The 19,792-nt window shown below is 37.1% G+C and overlaps 1 protein-coding gene across 13 annotated transcripts in view; it reads right to left on the bottom strand.

The window, feature by feature from the left end:
- KIF1B (kinesin family member 1B) overlaps positions 1-19,792 on the bottom strand; it is a 136,987-nt gene that overhangs the window by 105,151 nt on the left and 12,044 nt on the right. For 12 of the 13 annotated variants that reach the window (XM_036925222.2, XM_036925224.2, XM_057499702.1 and 9 more), the window contains exon 2: positions 16,701-16,878. In XM_036925222.2, the coding sequence (XP_036781117.1) occupies positions 16,701-16,806 (106 nt within the window). In that variant the 5' untranslated portion in view covers positions 16,807-16,878. Of the gene's footprint in view, positions 1-16,700; positions 16,879-19,792 lie in introns of those variants that run through there. The other variant, XM_057499703.1, reaches the window with a different exon arrangement.

Here is a 19,792-nt window from a genome sequence, read left to right as displayed (position 1 = left end):
TAAATAAAATCTATTTTTATAAGACATCTTAGAACAATGCAAAATTCAATGTTTTATTTAATTGATGTTATCTGTTTTAGGGGACAGTGTAAGCAGAAAGCCTCAGAAGGCACAGGTAATTTCTATATGTTAAGTTGGGTAGTAGTTATAAGATTGTTTTGTATTAATCTTTGTATTTATACATACATTGTATTATCTTGAATATATGAAACAGTTACTAATAAAAAATTTGAAAACTCCAGAACTCTAAAAATGAAAAAAAAATTTTTTATAAGGATAAATTATTAATGACAGCACTTGAGCTCATCAGAAGCCCATGAACTCCACTACTACTTTCACGGACAATGAATTTTGCTTTCAAATGTGCCAAAGGACTTTTCTTTCTCAATTAATAACAGTTGACATCTACCTCACTTCCTTTAACCCAGCTAAGAAACAGGATGCTTCCAACCAATAATAAAAAGGTTAACAGGGAAAGACAATACATGTGACAGAAAGTGTATAAAATATGGAATCAAAGGACCAGCATCAGTATCTACATACTGGTTATATTTTATTTTATTTTATTTTATTTTATTTATTTATTTATTTATTTTTTTTATTGAAGGGTAGTTGACAACAGTATTGCATTACATTAGTTTCAGGTGTACAACACAGTGATTCAACATTTATATACATGATAATTCTAGGTACCAGGTATCACCATACCAAGTTGTTACAATATTTTGACTATATTCCTTATGCTATACATTACATCCCGGTTACTTATTTATTTTACAATTGGAAGTGTGTTTATATATATATATTTTGTGAGGGCATCTCTCATATTTATTGATCAAATAGTTGTTAACCACAATAAATTTCTGTATAGGGGGGTCAATACTCAATGCACAATCATTAATCCACCCCAAGCCTAATTTTCATCAGTCTCCAATCTTCTGATGCATTGGTTATATTTTAATACTCTAAACATAGGAAGAACAATTAAGAAACATATGTGGACTTTTTTGTGACCCTGGGTATTGTTAAACTTGTGTCCTCTCTAAAATTGAGATGATACCTAGTTCACAGGATTGAAATGAGTAAAGCACTACACAAATGTTAATTAACTCTCTCAGTGTTTGGTGGATATGATAACCATATTCCATGGTCTTTAAATCAAAGTGAGAAAAGTTCACTAACTGATAAAATAAGCTAAAGCATAACCTAAGAATTTTATTTCTTGACTAGAGTCAAAGCACTACTTTGGGGCCCGTTAGATGTGCCATCAAATTCCTGGTGCTCCTACCACACTGAATCTTTTCAGTAGACGGACCATGTCTTGTGGATCCCCTACATTGCCCTACACCAACCAGGCACTCAGATCAGTGTCCTCAATATGTTATGTATAATTTTAATTTCATTAAATCCCGTATCATTTTCAGGAGCATAAAAAAAAAACAGTGCATACTTTTGTGATATATACATAAAAATACCAGTAAATTTTATCAAATTTCAGAGAGAACTGTACTACTGAAAAAATCAGGCAATATTTAACACAGTGGTTCTGGTACCAAAGTCAACTGAGCTAAAATATAGCATGTAGGGCTTCTAATTTGTTTCTCAGAAAGTATGCACTTAAGAATGGAATTATATTGTAATTAATGAATACGTTCAACATATAAACCATATTTTCACTAATGTAAAAGCTGTTACAAATGTAGCATGCCTCCCAGGGTCATGTGTCATCAGCGTGCCAGCTTTGTCTAGGACGTACCACTTTTTTCCCAAGGAATGGACTCTAGGCATATTTTTGAGGACTGAAGTCAAAACTCTAAAGTGCTATATACTTCACATTGCTTTATTTCCTTAAAAATCTCCTTTTCATTCCACTTTTAAAGCCCTTTTTAAACTCCTTCTGCACCTGAGGCCTCCTCCCCTACCAAGATTTCTCAGGACTCGTAATATACTCCAGATCTGCACCCACCTCCATAAGCACCTTTTCACAGAGAGCTGGGAGTCATCTTTGACTTTCTTCTCTCACCCTCAATACCCGATCTATCCTGTCAGCTCTACTTTCAAAATGTATCCAGAATCCCATGGCTTCTCACCACCATTATCACTACCACCCTAACCCAAGTCACCACCTCTCTTCACCTGTATGACTATAATATGGGGCTTCCGCTGGACCCCACACATTGCCTCATTTCCACACTGCAGGCAGTGACCCTTCTCAGATGTAATCCAGGAATTGTCCACATCATGCCTCGAGTGAACCTTCCAGTGGTTTCCCATCATATACTGAACTCCACCCCCACCCCCACCCCACCGCCCACAGACTTCCTCTCCAAAGATCACCCCTTACTCCAGTGCCACTGGCCTTCTTACTAAAGACACTCTCATCTCAGGACTTTGTATTTTTGCTTGACCAGTAATGCTATTCTCCCAGGGATCTGATCAGCCTACTCCCTCACTTCATACAGGTCTCTGTTTAAACATCATGTGATCAGATGGACCTTTTCTGACCATCTTATTTAAATCAGCATCCACTTTACTCTTCATCCACTTACCATGTTTTATCTTTCTTCATTGCACTCATGACTACCTGACTTATTATGAGTCACTGCAATATAGGTTCTGTGAAACCAGAACTTGTTTCATTCACTGCTATATCCCCAGCTCCCAGGGAAGTGCCTGACACATGGTAGATATTCAACATATACCTGAAGAACCAATGACTATGTCAGTTTATCCTTTCTTATAGATTGGTATGTCTTTGGGGCTAGAAACCATGACTCCTCTTTCTGCATAACTCAGAGGGCCAACTTCTTAAGTAGGTGATGCATGTTTGTTAATTGGGATGTAACTCTCTCAATACCACTTGCTTCCTGAGAATCTTTTCTCCCTAAGCAACCAACTTATTCAGCTTCTGGCAAGAAACATTCATCTCTGGGAGGGGAATCTAAATTCCAATCTAAAGAGTAAAAATACAACTTTTAGGAAATAGCAGAATAGGTAAACCGGGGACAGGAGGAAAGATGACCAGGTTTTTAAAAATATAGGCAAAGGAAGATGTGCTGATAGAGGTCACCAGGAAGGGCAAGGATAAAAGAAAATAGGATGGAGGGAGGAAAGTGCAATAGGTATTGAAAATCCCTCTTTTTCTTACGTCTTTAGAATAGTCTCCTACAGTCTGCATTTTGCAGGAAATATGTCATGGCAGACAGAGCTATATTACCATCTGTGGGGATGTTGGGGTGTCCTATGGCCTGGCCAGGATCCTCACTGAACTTAAACCACCTGATGCTGTAACTGGCCTGTTGCTAGGCTACCGGTTCCACACCCTAGGCAATGAGCTATTATTGCGCTATATAGAGAGCTCAGCCCACTGCTCTGGGCGGAGGCAGAGATGCTAGTGCTCGACCTACCGCCAGGGGAACAAGCCGGGTAATAAACACTTTCACCCCAAGAACGTTCTACTGTCAGTTCTTTGGTCACACTGAATCCATAGTGAACTTCCCCGGGGCTGAAACCCACTGGCAAGACAAGACACCATCAAAATTTATTGCTGCAAAATGTTTTCCAGTGTTCTAGATATGACAAGCTCACCTTGTATAGGGATTCTTGTGTAGGTAGGAAACAGACTCTTGACCTCACACACAGGACACATACTCAAGGGGGGTAGTGACATATGGTAAGCAGCCAAAGATGTTTAAATAAATGCTAATGTTCTCAGCATTCATCTTCCCAAGTAGTTCCCCGGAAACATACATTCAATTAGAAGGGTGAGGTGCTAAGCACCTGGCTTAATGTCCAGCACAAGCAGGGACTCAATAAGCACTGGTTGCATCACTGCTGAATATCCTGACTAGATCCAGGATGGGCATCTCTCAAAGACCTTCAACAAAAACAATTTGTCATGACTGAATCCATCTAGACAAGTCCATTTTCCTGATCTTTCTGCCTATCTTCCAATAGTCCCTCCCCTTTGCCCTCTACTTTTACTCAATGCCCACAGCTCTCCAAGTCTCCCAAGTTTGAAATAATGCCAGCTTCCAGGCTAACATTAATTTTTCTCAAAGGAAAGTTTACTGCAAAAGATTCCAAGATCCATTTTAAGAAAAGGTAAGTTAAACAGCACTTCCATTCATTGGGAACATTTACTGAGCACACTTATTAAGTACAAACTATGTACCAGACACTGTGCTGGGGATACAACGGCAAGCAAAAGAGTTATTTCCACCCCTCTAGAGCTTATAGCCTATGGAGTAAACAGACATATCATATAATCACACAGAATAAATACAATGCTTTCAAAGAGCCATGCTAGATAAGCTTTGGGTGCTAAGAGACCCCATATGAAGGAAAACATATATTAAAGAAACGATTTCTGAGTCAGTAAACTGATTTGGTGAAACCAGAGAAGGCTGGTCTGAAGGATTAGTGGAGTGGTAAGAACAGCTAACACCTACGTGGGGAAGTTGGGGTTCCTATGGCCAGGATCCTCACTGAACTTAAACCACCTGATGATGTAACTGGCCTGTTGCTAGGCTACCACTTCCACACCTTTAGGCAATAAGCTATTATTGCGCTATATAGAGAGCTCGGCCCAGTGCTCTGGGCGGAGGCAGTGACGCTAGTGCTCGACCTACCATGGGGAGAACAAGCCGGGTAATAACCCCTTTCTCACCCCAAAGAACGTTTTGCTGTCAATTTCTTTGGTCACATTGAATCCATAGCAAACTTGCCTGGGGCTGAAACCCATTGGCAAGACAACTTATTAAATGTTCACCACTTTTCAAATACTGTGCTGAAGCATTACATGTATTCACACTCATTTAATCTTCACAGTAACCTTAGAAGGTACTATTACTATCCTCATTTTAAATTTGTAGCACCTGATACACACAGAGATGAGGCACTTTCCCAAGGCCAGAGCCTAGATTAAAACTTGGACCATCTGGCGCCCAGGCTCTGAACCACTTAGCAATATGCATCCCAAACCAGGAAACTGCATTAGGAAACCCTGGGGCAAAAAGCAGCAAGCAATACCCAGGTACTGGTTTGGCAGGTATGACTCAAGTGCAGTGAGCAGCAAAGGACAGAAAAGGCCTACCTATTAGGTCAAATCACGGATGGGCCTCAAGGAGGTGGTGAGCCCCTGAACAATGAGAAGCCACTGGAGTGACTTGACTGTGTTTAGAGGCTACAGTGTAGAGAGTGGAGTATGTGGCATTGTTGGGGGTAGGGAGAAAGGAAGGTCCATTCCTATATCAAAAGCATTGTCTCTTGATCCAAAACTGAATTCTGTCTTACAATTTGACCCAATTTTCAATGATCAAAATGTAAGTTGACCTAGAAAACATTTCTAAAAGACAGTTTCAAGGGGGTTAACAATGAAGGAAACAGAATACTATAGAGGCTTTAACCCCACCCTAAGTATATAATATCATCCTAGGTTGCATCTATAATTTGGGCACATAAACTCTGTAAGCCTCAATTCTCTTATCTGTATAATGGGTACAATAATAATAGTGCCTGACTTTATAGAATTGTTGCAAGGATTAATGACTAATCCATGTCAAGAGTTTTAACTCAGGGCCTAGCACAAAGCAAATGTCCAAAATATTCTTTCATTTAACAATTATCTGAGGGCCTAGAATGACCCAAGCCTGAAGGCATCTAGTGACAACCAGTCTCTGTTGTCAACGAGCTTACATTCTAACCAGGAAGTCAAATGATTAACTAACAGAGAAAGCATAATCTGGGAACAAAAAATAAAAAGCTTAGGAGATGTAAGGTGACAGCAGAAGTGACAGGGATACCTACTTTAAATAAAAGTGGGCAGGCTGCCAACTATGAAAAGGTAGTATTTGAGCAGGGACCTGAATGTCAGTTAAGGTACAGCAAGACCACTACTGTACTGTAGCCAAAAGTTTATTCAATGATGAGATGTGCAATCAGACAGCTAGCTCAAGGCCAAATACTGTAAGGCCCTGTGGCCCAGGTAAGGACTCTTAGTTTCATTCTAAAAGTGATAGAAAGCCAACAAAGCATTTGTAACAGAGGGGTGGCATAATCTGATTTATATTTCCAAATGTGACTCTAGATACTGCTTAGGAACAGGAACAGAAGCAGAAAGACAGGAGGTCACTGCAGTGTTTACTTGGACTCTGATATTTGTAGTCTGAGAAACTAAAAAGTTGGGTAAGAATGAAAGAAGAGCCACTTTAGGTGGGCAGGGAGGAAAACAACAGTTCTGTTGAGGACATGTTAGGTTTGGCCTTCCAGTAAAGTTAGCAGCTGGATGGACAATTCTGGAGTTCTACAGAGAGGTCCAGGCTGGAGAAATGAGTTTGGGAGTCATCACCTAAATGACATTTAAAGCTTTGAGCCTGGGTGAAATCAGTTAAGGAATCTGTCTTCTCTGGAGACAGAAGAGATCAAAGAGAAAAGAGAAAGTCCTAGTGCACTTTCAACACAGGCAGGGAGGGGGAATGGAGAATGGCCTGTTGAGGAAGGAAAGCAATCAGAGATCAGGGTCCTGAGAGCCAAGAGATGGAAATGCTTCAAAGAGGAAGTCAAGATTTGTTACCTATTATTATTACAATGTTTATCGTCACAACCATTTCCAGGCTCCCTAGAGAAATGACTCCGTTCAGGCTATCTTCTGAATTTCCCAATAATTTACTCTGCTCGCCCTCACCTCTGGGCCTGGCTCCCATCACTACCCAGATCTCCTCTGGTTCCACGGCTGTTTTCTTAAGTTCCCCTTCATAAATCAGAAAGGCAGCCTCAAAATTGAAGATCCGATTGTATCTTTTTCCCAATTCCACAGAGAAGATGATCCCACACTTATTCTCTCCCTATACCTGCCACACCTTTCCTCTTTTGTCTTTGAACCTAGTATTCCTCATGCTGTAGTTGACATTGGTGACCTTAGGAGAAATGGAGAAGAGTGAAAAAACAGGACAGCATCTTTCATGTAAAGGCTTACTTGAAGACCCTTATCCAAGAGAAATGGAAAAGCCTTTACAGTGACCAACACAAAATATTCCACAGGTTTTTGTTTACTGATGAACCACATGACCATCTTCTCTTTAGAGTCCCTGCAAGTCAAAATTAGCTGTACAAAAAAGTCTGTTTAGCCTTCAATTTAACCCCCTTTTTTCCCTGCCTACTTTCCAACTTTGCCAATTCAACAGAAAGATGCAGAAGTAATGTTTTAATTACTAAGCCCTAGAAAACAGGCAGTCAAAACAAGATTTGTACTTAAAAGCCTTTTTATTCTCCAGAATAAATTTGTTTATCTAATATCTCAAAGTCTGTGTAGCAATTATACTGTTGTTGGAAAACTACTAAAGATTTTGCCTGCAACTACAATTACTGTATCATTGTAGCAACACTGTAACTTTATATTAACTTTTCTAACATAGCATGTTTTGGACTTGTTAAAAAGCCCAGTGACATCTTTAGTACAAACTTCCTCTTCCAAAAGCTTCCTACACCCAAAATTAAGCAAAATGGCACACAATGGAAGTATTTTGTACACCATTTATATTCCAAAACCCATAAGCAGCCCCCACCCCTACTCAGAATAAGACATTTCTGAAAATATATTAAAATAGTATAAAACATGCTGCCATACGTAAAGTACATTTGAACAAAAGACCTATAATCATAAAGTTCCTTAATCACTTAAAATAACAACTTAGAGTCCCAATCTTTTAACAAGATATATGTGTTCACTATATACTCAATACCAGAGTACTAAAAAATAAATACAACAGAGAAAAAAAAAACTTACCAACTCTGTAGTAGCACAATGTCATCAACTTGGTATAAAATAAACGTGCCAGCTATATAAGCAGTAAACAAACTCTCAATTAACAATTTTGCTCTTCCTAAGCAAATCTTGAATTATTTTGATGCAAGATTTGGAAGGCCTAGCTCTCATTCAACTTAAGTTGCACAAAGATGTTGGAACTAATAATAATGCCCTTTTTATTCATAATTTCCCTGAATCATGAAGGGACACCAAAATAAATTTTAATCTTAACAGTTAAACTCAAATTACACACATTCGGTATTACTACACAGAGTAGTAAGATTTAATAAATATTTTAAGAGACATGAACAGCACAGAGGTTAAGAGAGCTTGGGAGCCAGATGGCATGAGTTCATTTTCTAGTTTTCCCAATTCCTAGATGTGTGACCCCAGGCAAGTTAGTCACTATCTATCCGCTCAGCTGTGAAATGGGGAAAATCAAGAGTATCTGCCATAGGATTAAATGAGTTAAAATCTCTAAGAGCCTAACTGTGACTGGCACAGCTTAAGTGTTGACTGTTGTTAATTACTAATCATGGTTTGTTTTTCCCTATTAAAAGGCAATTCAAAAAGTAAGAGCTGCTTTTGTTTTTCTTTATCCATTCTGCCTCCTCAAATTTATTCAGAAGTTACAAAACAAACTCTTTGGTATCAGATTAGAATAATGTCCTGGGGAAATAAGGGTAGTTAAATCATTTCCTCATTTACATAGTTTCTGCTCATTCTGGTCATACAGTTTTCTGTTCTGCTAAAACAAAAAAGGCTTCCTAGAAATTCCCCACCTTTTCTGGCCCTACCCCTCAATTATTTTGATGTCTCTCCTCAACGCTTTCATAACAGTCACACACTGCTTTGATTATTTCTAGGACAAGACTGAAATCTGAGAGCCTGGTGGCCTCCCAGGCTGTGCTTGCTGAATAACAAATACCTAAGTCCCTATAGGTACTCTCAAAAATCTAAGTTTGTATTTCTTATTCTCATTACCTGTATGTACATAGCATTCACCTCTAAATAATACAGCTAAGAACAGTTTTTAGCCAACTAGAAATGTATTTCATAAAATAAACTCAATTGTTGATATACTACCAAAAAGCAAATCTATCTTTCACGGTCTCCCTAACTGCACTCCAGACTTTGATAGCTCCCATTACAGCACTTCACACTTCACTGGGTAACTACCAAAAGCAATCAGCACCATGTCATTGGCATGGACTTCTAAAAATGAACTCCAACGTATCTCTTTGAGAATTGCAAAGAAGGAATTAAAAAAAAAACAAAAACTGGCATGGTTGCTTTCCCCTTTGGGGGAAAAAAAACAAATGCACATATAAAGGCCACAGGAAGTACAGTTTAGATTTAATTAAGGCAACCTCAAAGAGCAGAACATTAAGGTGCAAAGCAGTAAAGAAAGGGGACCAGGTTTCCTATAAGATTTTATCCAGTCTTCTCAGCTATTTTGGAATCTAGATGTGAAAACAACTTATTTAGGTAATTGAAGAAGTTTAAATTATACACTGTAATAAAAAGCAGTTCCAAACATACAATGCTAAAGGCCTCCCCCAACTTAGTGATAGGTTCAACTGTTTTTGTCTTTCAAGTTATATTCCCATGGAAAATAACGTACATACCAAAACTAACCACAAAAAACAGTTTAACAAAAAAATTTTTCAAATACCATCCTACACAGTGTTTCTGATTTCATTCAACCCTCTCAACAACCCTGGTATAGTAGGCTGGGTAGACATTAGCAACATCTCCACTGAATACATGAAGAACTTAAAGTTCAAGGGTCTGCTAGGAAAAGCATACAGACTTCAAGAATTCCTTTCAAAAGTCTTCCTTTCCAAACCTCTATTTTGTCTCTGCCCTTCTGCCATCTCAAATTTTCAATAATGGACATGAAAGTCCATTCTTTGTGCCAGTTGTAATGTGCAACATTTGATTTAAAAATATACATGTGGGGAAGGGGATTAAGAGGCATTATAATTAGCATTCACAATACTGGCAGGCAGGTCACCGGGAAGGCAATACAGCACGGAGAAGACAAGTAATGACTCTATAGCACCTTACTACACTGATGGACAGTGGTTGCAATAGGGTGCAGGGGGACTTGATAATACGGGTGAATGTTGAAACCACAATGTTGCTCATATGAAACCTTTATAAGACTGTATCAGATACCTTAATTTTAAAAATAAATAAACAAACAAACAAATAAGCATGTGGGGATGCAAAAGCCTTCAAAAATGTACAGTTAACCATTAACCCAAACATATATGGTCAATTAATATTCGATAAAGGAGCCATGGACATCCAATGGGGAAATGACAGTCTCTTCAGCAGATGGTGCTGGCAAAACTGGACAGCTACATGTAAGAGAATGAAACTGGATCACTGTCTAACCCCATACACAAAAGTAAATTCAAAATGGATCAAAGACCTGAATGTCATGAAACCATAAAACTCTTGGAAAAAAACATAGGCAAAAATCTCTTAGACATAAACATGACCGACTTCTTCATGAATATATCTCCCTGGGCAAGGGAAACAAAAGCAAAAATGAACAAATGGGACTATATCAAGCTGAAAAGCTTCTGTACAGCAAAGGACACCATCAATAGAACAAAAAAGGTATTCTACAGTATGGGAGAATATATTCATAAATGACAGATCCGATAAAGGGCTGACATACAAAATATATAAAGAGCTCACGCACCTCAACAAACAAAAAGCAAACAATCCAATTAAAAAATGAGAAGAGGAGCTGAATAGACACTTCTCTAAAGAAGAAATTCAGATGGTCAACAGACACATGAAAAGATGCTCCACATTGCTAATCAGAGAAATGCAAATTAAAACCACAATGAGATATCACCTCACACCAGTTAGGATGGCCAACATCCAAAAGACAAACAACAACAAATGCTGGCAAGATTGTGGAGAAAAGGGAACCCTCCTACACTGCTGGTGGGAATGTAAATTAGTTCAACCATTGTGGAAAGCAGTATGGAGATTCCTCACAATGCTCAAAATAGAAATACCATTTGACCCAGGAATTCCACTCCTAGGAATTTACCCTAAGAATGCAGTAGCCCAGTTTGAAAAAGACAGATGCACCCCTATGTTTATCACAGCACTATTTACAATAGCCAAGAAATGGAAGCAACCTAAATGTCCATCAGTAGATGAATGGATAAAGAAGATATGGTACACATACACAATGGAATATTATTCAGTCATAAGAAGAAAACAAATCCTACCATTCGCAACAACATGGATGGAGCTAGAGGGTATTATGCTCAGTGAAATAAGCCAGGCGGAGAGAGACAAGTACCAAATGATTTCACTCATATGTGGAGTATAAGAACAAAGAAAAACTGAAGAAACAAAACAGCAGCACAATCACAGAACCCAAGAATGGACTTACAGTTACCAAAGGGAAAGGGACTGAAGAGGATGGGTGGGAAGGGAGGGATAAGGGCGGGTAAAAGGAAGGGGGCATTATGCACGATTAGCATGTGTAATATGGGGGTGGCATGGGGAGGGCTGTGCAACACAGAGAAGACAAGTAGTGATTCTACAGCATCTTACTACGCTGATGGACAGTGACTGTAATGGGGTTTGTGGGGGGGACTTGTCAAAGGGGGAAGCCTAGTAAACATAATGTTCTTCATATAACTGTAGATTAATGATACCAAAAAAAAAAAAAGATTTAGTGATTTGCTTCTGTGTATTAGCTTCTGGTTCAGAATGAACCAGGTGGCTGTTTAATTCATTGCATGGAGATAAAAAAATGCACCCTTTAGCAACTCAGGGTCATATTTTAAAATAAGGAAAAATTTTTCTACTTTATTTTGTGGAAATTTATTTCAAAGTGTTCCAAAATTCCTTTCAATAAATTTTATTCCCTGGCTACTAAACGGAGAAATACAAAAAAAAAAAAAAAAAAAAAAAAAAATTTACAGTTAACAAGAAAAAAACAAAAACAAAAAAAACTAGGGTTCCTTCTATACCACTAAGTCTTGGGCACTGGAAAAAAAAAAAAAGACCCTGGGCAAAGATGATTGATAAACATGAAGGAGAGTTACCAAAGGGCTAAAGACAGACTCCTATGGTTAAAGACAAAGCAAACATTACAATTTAACCACCTTAAGGAGTGGGTGAGAACCAGCTTTATCTACCTCCTGTTTTTCAGAGGAGAATGTATGCAGCTTCGAAGTCTCCCAGATTTACATATGTAACTTAAACACAAATCTGAGCAGTAGAGCATTAATTTTGCCCCACTTTCCTTTTTAAAAGTAATCAGACAATAAAAAAGGCTTTCAAAGTGGGAGAAACTTGGAATATAATTGGATATTATTAAATAAAGCCATTTGTATGCACTCGGATCTCCAAAATGTCAAGGCTGTAACATTTATCTTGGCCATGCAAAATATTCGCTCCAAGACCAGAAAGAGCTTAATAAAACTGCTACTACTCAGTTTTCAGCTTTGGCTCATTCCCTAAAGTACTCTTCACCCTCTTCTACTTTTTCATAAGAGGCCTTATGGCAGCAACATTCCATTGCATTTCATCTACAATCAGCAATAATCCCTGAGAGCAGCAGTCCAGAACAGCTTGCCAGCATAGTGGTCTTATAATCCTGCTAACACATGTGGCTATCGCAAATTCATTTTTTGCAACAATTCTAGGTTCAAAATGAATGCTCTCTCCCAATCATAAACCCTATGTTTTTTTAAATTTTATTTTGGTATCATTAATCTATAATTACATGAAGAACATTATGTTTACTAGGCTCCCCCCTTCACCAAGTCCCCCCCACATCCCCATTCACAGTCACTGTCCATCAACATAGTAAGATGCTGTAGAATCACTACTTGTCTTCTCTGTGTTGCACAGCCCTCCCCGTGCCCCCCCACACTATACATGCTAATCGTAATGCCCCCTTTCTTTTTTTCCCACCCTTATCCCTCCCTTCCCACCCATCCTCCCCAGTCCCTTTCCCTTTGGTAGCTATTAGTCCATTCTTGGGTTCTGTGCTTCTGCTGCTGTTTTGTTCCTTCAGTTTTCTTTTGTTCTTATACTCCACATATGAGTGAAATCATTTGGTACTTGTCTCTCTCCGCCTGGCTTATTTCACTGAGCATAATACCCTCTAGCTCCATCCATGTTGTTGCGAATGGTAGGATTTGTTTTTTTCTTATGGCTGAGTAATATTCCATTGTGTATATGTACCACATCTTCTTTATCCATTCATCTACTGATGGACATTTAGGTTGCTTCCATATCTTGGCTACTGTAAATAGTGCAGCGATAAACATAGGGGTGCATCTGTCTTTTTCAAACTGGAGTGCTGCACTCTTGAAACCCAATTTTTTTTAAACAAGCCATTAATAGCTTCTAAGCAGAGCAAGTGGTTCACTTACAATCTGTCACTTAAAAATCATTTTGTTAACGTATTAGTCAAATTACTAAGAAACTGCCATGTAAAATTGAAAATAGAAATAGAAAACATTGGTAGGAAACCAAAAACACCAAATATTCTAGAGGAAAGTCTCTCATGGACAATTAGCTTTCCAAGAACAAACAACTTTCAAAGGAACCAAAATTACCCCAAATCCTCTGAGCCATGGCAAAGTAAGTATTTAGGGAGAAAACTAAACTATTTCCATGGCTGATTCAACTAATGATTTTTGTTTCAGCAGACTAACATTAATTTAAAAGTCACAAAGTTCTTCTGCTAAATGTTTATGTACAGAGAGGTGATGTGTTAAACCAGACGAGGATCAGAAGTACCAATATCTAGTCATAACACTAATAAGTTCTAATAAGCTAGAATTCTGAGATTTCCTCCAAATATACTGGATGTTTAGTTTAATCCTACTTACTCCTCAAGCTCAAGCTCAAATGCCCTATCACTTATGTCACCTGCACTTTTTAAAAACATTTTTATGGCAATTACCACTTTGACCACTTCTCCTTTGTATTGAGGTTATTTTAGTACGTCTTGTCTCTCCTATACCACAAACTTTTTAAATGCCTCAAGAGCAGGGTCCTATGCAGTGTAGCACAGAGAAGACAAGTAGTGTACTCTGTGGCATCTTACTACACTAATGGACAGTGACTGCAATGCGGTATTGGGGAGGAGACTTGATAATATGGGTGAATGTAGTAACCACATTGTTTGTTATGTGAAACCTTCATAAGAGTGTATATCAATGATACCTTAACAAAAAAAAAATCTTAAAAAATAATAAAACAAAAAAGAGCAGGGTTCTATGGTACCATGCAACACTATGATCCCTACAGAATCACATTACTGCAGACTCTCAAAAGAAGAATGGAAAGAAGGCAGGAAGGGCAAGGCAGAGCAAAGCCACTCAGCCTGTTGTCTAGGAAGGTTCTGGGCAAGACAGGATGGAAAAACCACTGGCAGTTGGGCACTGAGCTTAAGGTGGTCCACTGACCAGTTTTTATAACATCAGTACAATACAGACAGGCCTATTCTAATTACTTTTAATAAAAACCACGTATTTCTTCTTTGATATTTCATCAAAAGACGTAACAATATTTTCAGTAATTCTGGAGAGATTTTTGTGGGAGATAAGCAGGAATGGCTAAATAGAACTTAACCACAAACTGCAAAGTTTATGGCCCTAACCTCAAAAGGTATACAACTAGGTATCTTATTTTCTTCTTCAGCTTGCTAACAACTACAAATGAAAACATTTGAAACCCTTCATCCAGTATGAATATCATATTTGGATAATTATTTTCCCCTAAACTGACATCATTTTCTACACAATCAAAATAACAAAGTTAAAAAGGAGTTATGTGTATCTTAGAAACAATGAGATCTAATGCCTTTTTCATCAGCCATTAATAATTTCTCAGTGATTCTTTAATACAGATGATCAAAAAAATAGCAAGGTCAGAAAATTAAACAGACCCAGATCCATTTCTCTGAACTATCCAGAATTACAGAAAATCTTTTGATTTTACTACATGTTCTCTGATAGTTTTATTCTCCTGGATAGTCAATGGACTATTTTGATACTCTATTTAGTACTTAGCATACCACTATACATATAGTAGATACTTGCTAATAAACAAAACCCTTATATGGATTTCTTTCATGCTAAAATCTCAAAGAGCAACTTTCACAAGTTATAAACATGAATTGTATTATTTAGGTATTTAGAACACACAATGCATTTAAGAATGAAAAATAATTATCCTATCACCAATTAAAAGGGAAAAAACCTTGGAAAACAATGTTGCTACTTAAACTATCTCTGGAAAGTAATCTGACACGTTATTTCTGGGGAGATGAACTAGCTGACTAAGCAATAGGGGGAGAAAGTGATTGTGCTATACTCTTTGTACCTTTTACATTTTATACATATGAATGTTTCTCCTGTTCATAAAAATAAATCAAAATTGCAGGGAAATTAAGATAATGCTATTTGACCTTGGCAGTGAATATAAACATAACCAGTTTAAGATATGGGCACTCTAAAATGATTTGTCATCAAGAAAAAAATTTTGGTGACATACTTGTACTAATAAAAAATTTCCACTTCTTTTTATTATTTATAAGTTGACTTTTACATTTCATCCATATGGCTTTTTAATACTCATTTCCTACTTCAAAGTTTTTAGTACGATTTCTAGCCCTTTAAGGAAAGTAACAACAGACATGCAGGACACTGGGGATTTCTCCTGGATAGTTCTGTATGCAAAACACATAACAGAGAAAAGTAGTTCTTTTTGAAATCAATTCTGGCTCCTGATCCGGGATTTCCTAAAGTCCATCTTTTAAAAGAACTTCTGATATATACCAGCATACAGAGTCAAACCAGCTGCCAAAAATGCCTCCAAACTAAGTTGTAATTAAAAGCATTTTTCAGAAAGAAACAAGAAGCTCAATAATTAGGATTTAGTGTGCTTACTTCAGCAGCATATACACTACAATTGGATCAACATAGATTAGCATGGCCCCTGTGCAAGGATTTAATTATATACTGTATAAAATTACATTCCTAAAATGAAGCACAAATAAGAAGATCATTTAAATGGGTGGAACTCAAGAACATAAATATTTGTTCTCTAGTTCAGTTGTAAGTCTAGCTGAAACTTTAAGGAGCAAATGACTGATAGTGATTTTGTAAAAAAATAACTTTACTCAACACCCAAAAATAACCCAATTAAAAAATGGGCAGAGGATCTGGACACTTCCCCAAAGAAGAAATTCAGATAGCCAACAAGCACATGAAAAGATGCTCCACATCACTAATCATCAGAGAAATGCAAATTAAAACCACAATGGGATCTCACCTCACACCAGTTAGGATGGCCAACAGCCAAAAGACAAGGAACAACAAATGCTGGTGAGGATGCAGAGAAAGGGGAACCCTCCTACACTGCTGGTGGGAATGTACATTAGATCAACCATTTACTTTACTATTATAGCTTTATGTGTTCTTCAACTCAAAAAACTGCTGGAAGGGAGGAGAGTTAGTTTTAAGACCCTTGTAGCAATTTAAATCAAGAAAGAAAAACAATCTTGGAGCCTCAAAAGGTACTTTCATGTCATCATTTAGCAATAATCACTGCTTATACCTTTATTATCATTAAAATTTTAACCTAATAACACTAGCTAAATTAGTTCAGTTCTCCAGGGATTTCTCAATTGTGAAGAACAAAATAAAGAGTCAATATTTAAATATGCTATGGCAAGTATTACAGAGGGAAGGAATTCAATGGATCATTCAGAATAGCAAAGTTCATAGTGTTAATACCCAAAGGTTCATTTATTCTGATCACAGCAAGAAGGCAAAGGGGGTAGAATAGGAAAGTGAGATATAGTTGATAGAAAACAACATGTACTCACTGGTTGAGTTGCCTTGCATCTGAATGATGCACTTGGACTCTTTGCTGGTCTCTCGAGAATTGAAGGGTCTCACACGGACAGCCACCTTCACTGAGGCTCCCGACATTCTGATGGTATTATTTTATATATGCAGTCCAGAAATAAAAAATCAAATTCTCTTTTGAAGTTGTCAAGTTTCCTTTAAAAAGAAAGAAATTCCATAGAGGTAGTCAGAACTAATGAAAGCATGGGTTAACTTGAGCATAAGAGCTATTATCTTAGTACAATTTCTGTTTCCATTTCTAAAAACCTTATCCCTTTTCTTCCCTGTAAATCTTATATTCTCAACAGTAAACTATCAAATAGAAAATTAAAGACTGAAATGTTTTCCTATCCCATTATCACTTTACCATACTTAAAAATCTCTAAACTTAAAAAAAAATCTCTATACTTGATAATAAAAAAAATATAACTGCAAACTGGCATCTTTCTTGCTCTGTTTTTCTGGATCAATCTTCAGTTATATATGAAAAACACAAAAAAATGTATTTGTTAAACAAGAGTTCCTTACACAAGCGTAACTTCCATCTGCAAAACAATTTATAACTTTTCTTTATAAAGAAATTCAATGAACTTTTCATACTTTACCTACAGTTTGAAATAGTTACATGACATATAACTAAACAGCAAAGAACAAAGATAAGCTCTAGATAGCTCTAACTTCTAAGTACCCAAGGATTCCTTTAGCTTAGGTGAACCTTTCATGTGTCTCATTTGACCCTCATAACCATCCAGTACAATCAGCAGAAGAGGTTTCAGAAGATGCAAACATATCCTCTGATATGCCACTGACTCGTGGCAGAATCAAATCACTACATTTTACTTCTGAATGAAGCCACAGGAAAAAAATGTGAACATTTTGCAGAGGAATAGTCTCCCTCTTCACAGAACAAAACAAACACTACTCTGTGAAAAGAACCCACATAAGTAACTTCCACAAGAAACAACAGATCTCAGTCTGTACCCTATCCATTATATAAACATCTTCAAGAACCAAACAAAAGAAAAAATTAAAAAAGGAAAATACTTAGGAGTCCAATTATCAGGGAACCTCAGAACTTAAATTTAACCAATTTTTTTCCACATAATTAAATAGAGATTAGGAATACTAACCTCCAGATGCACAACTAATTAATGCTTTCTACAGGAAAAGGCAAAACTAAATCAATTAAACAAAATAAAAACCAAAAAGCCACCCTTTACCTCATTTCCTATTTTATTTTCTTAACAGCACTACCACTATTTGAAATTTTTGGTTTTTGGAACATGTCTGTTGTCTATCTCTCAGACCTCCACCAAAATGCTCAGACATCTTGTTTGCTACCATTTAGAACAGTATCTGATAAAGGAGCTCAGTAAATGTTTGTTGAAGGAATGAATTAATGAATTAGATTTCCCAATTGTGAGAATTATGTGTTCAAGTCCTTTGCCTGGTTACTTTTTTTGCTTTTGTTTCAAATGATTATACTTAATGATATTAATGTTTTTTTATATTTATTGTGAAGTTTTTCCAGTCTGTTTCCCATTTTACATTAAACAGATGACTTTTTAAATATATCAAACATTTATTATAATATTTATCAAAGGAAAGCTTAGTTTTAACCCTCACAATCAACACAGCATGACCTATACTCACTAGTTGAGTACTTTGCCAAGAGTGTGAATGAAGCACCCAGAAAAAAGCAAAACATAGAACATATTCCAACCCCCGAGAGTTTACTTCGATATACAGTCATCATCTCAACACTCAACATGACCCATTATCTGCTCCCTCAAATTATAGCCTCTGCCAATCTTTCTATTTCCAGCTAACCCCATACCATAAATCATGGAGTCATCTTTGTTTCAGAGGCTTCTCTTTGAATCCTTTTATTATTGTTAACATTATTAATGAAATATCATATAAAAGTTATTAAAACATAAATTTGCATTTAAAAAAATCCCTTTCTTCCTCTCATTCCCATTGCCATTACTTGAATCCATGTGCTTACTACTTCAAGACTAGGATACTTGCAAAAGTGGAACTGATCTTTGAGCCTTTAGTTTTAACCCAATAGTCCTTAAACAGAGTTACACAAAACAGAATTGCACAGGTGTCCTTTGAAAAGCAAGTAAACCTAGACCTCCCCAGCCTGATATTCAACAGTTGAGATAGGCTCAAGGTATAGGGTTTTTGGTTTTGCTTTGTTTGTTTTGTTTTGTTTTCATTTTCCAAAGATTAATTTGCACATCTCCAGCTCAGAATCCTGCCTTATGCAACTGCAAAACCCTGCTGCAATATTAACCTTTCTAAAGTATGACTTTCAATTTCACTTCCAAACTCAAGAACCAGAGTTATCTTATTCTTCTGTGTTTACAAGATCAAGACCAAGGTCAAGGTACTCTGTTCTCATTAAGCCCCTTTACTATGCCACATGTGTTCTTTCACACTTTGTAACTTCACCCCTATAATAGGCATACGAATTTTCATTTTCTCTATTTGATAGCTCAGCCTGTCTTACCTCCTCTAAAATGACTACCCAAACAGTCCTGGAATCACTGGTATTTCCTATAGCACTTACAGCCTCAAACACAATGTGAGAACACTGCCGAACACTGCTATCATTTTACACGACTGCATTCTATCTTGTATTCTTTAATAGCTTCCCAAAGTGAAAATCCTATTCCCTCAAAAACTTCTTTGAACTTGAACTCCTTGAAAAAGTGATTAACTGCAAGTCTGGAAAAGAAATTCCAAGATGATCCTGGGACAGTGTAGTATGACCACAAGCAAGAAATCAATGAAGGATCAGTGGGGTCATGGCAAAAGGACACAGGTGCCAATTTAAAGGCTCTCCTACTGGCCAAAGATTAGACAATTAAAGTATAAAAATAAACACAGACAATATGGACATACTGCAAACAGACTGAAAACATCAAATATATAAATTTATGAGTTTGTAACAGTACTTTTAAAAACCTCATTATTCTGAAAAGTGCCAAATAAAAGAATTGAGCATACTTCCAGTTTGTATATCCTGTATAAACTATATTCCCAGGATAGACAAACAGTC

Source organism: Manis pentadactyla, chromosome 4, assembly GCF_030020395.1.
Source record: "Manis pentadactyla isolate mManPen7 chromosome 4, mManPen7.hap1, whole genome shotgun sequence".
Lineage (NCBI taxonomy): Eukaryota > Metazoa > Chordata > Mammalia > Pholidota > Manidae > Manis > Manis pentadactyla.
Note: the sequence above shows the minus strand (reverse complement) of the source record. Positions and strands in the feature narration are given on the sequence as shown.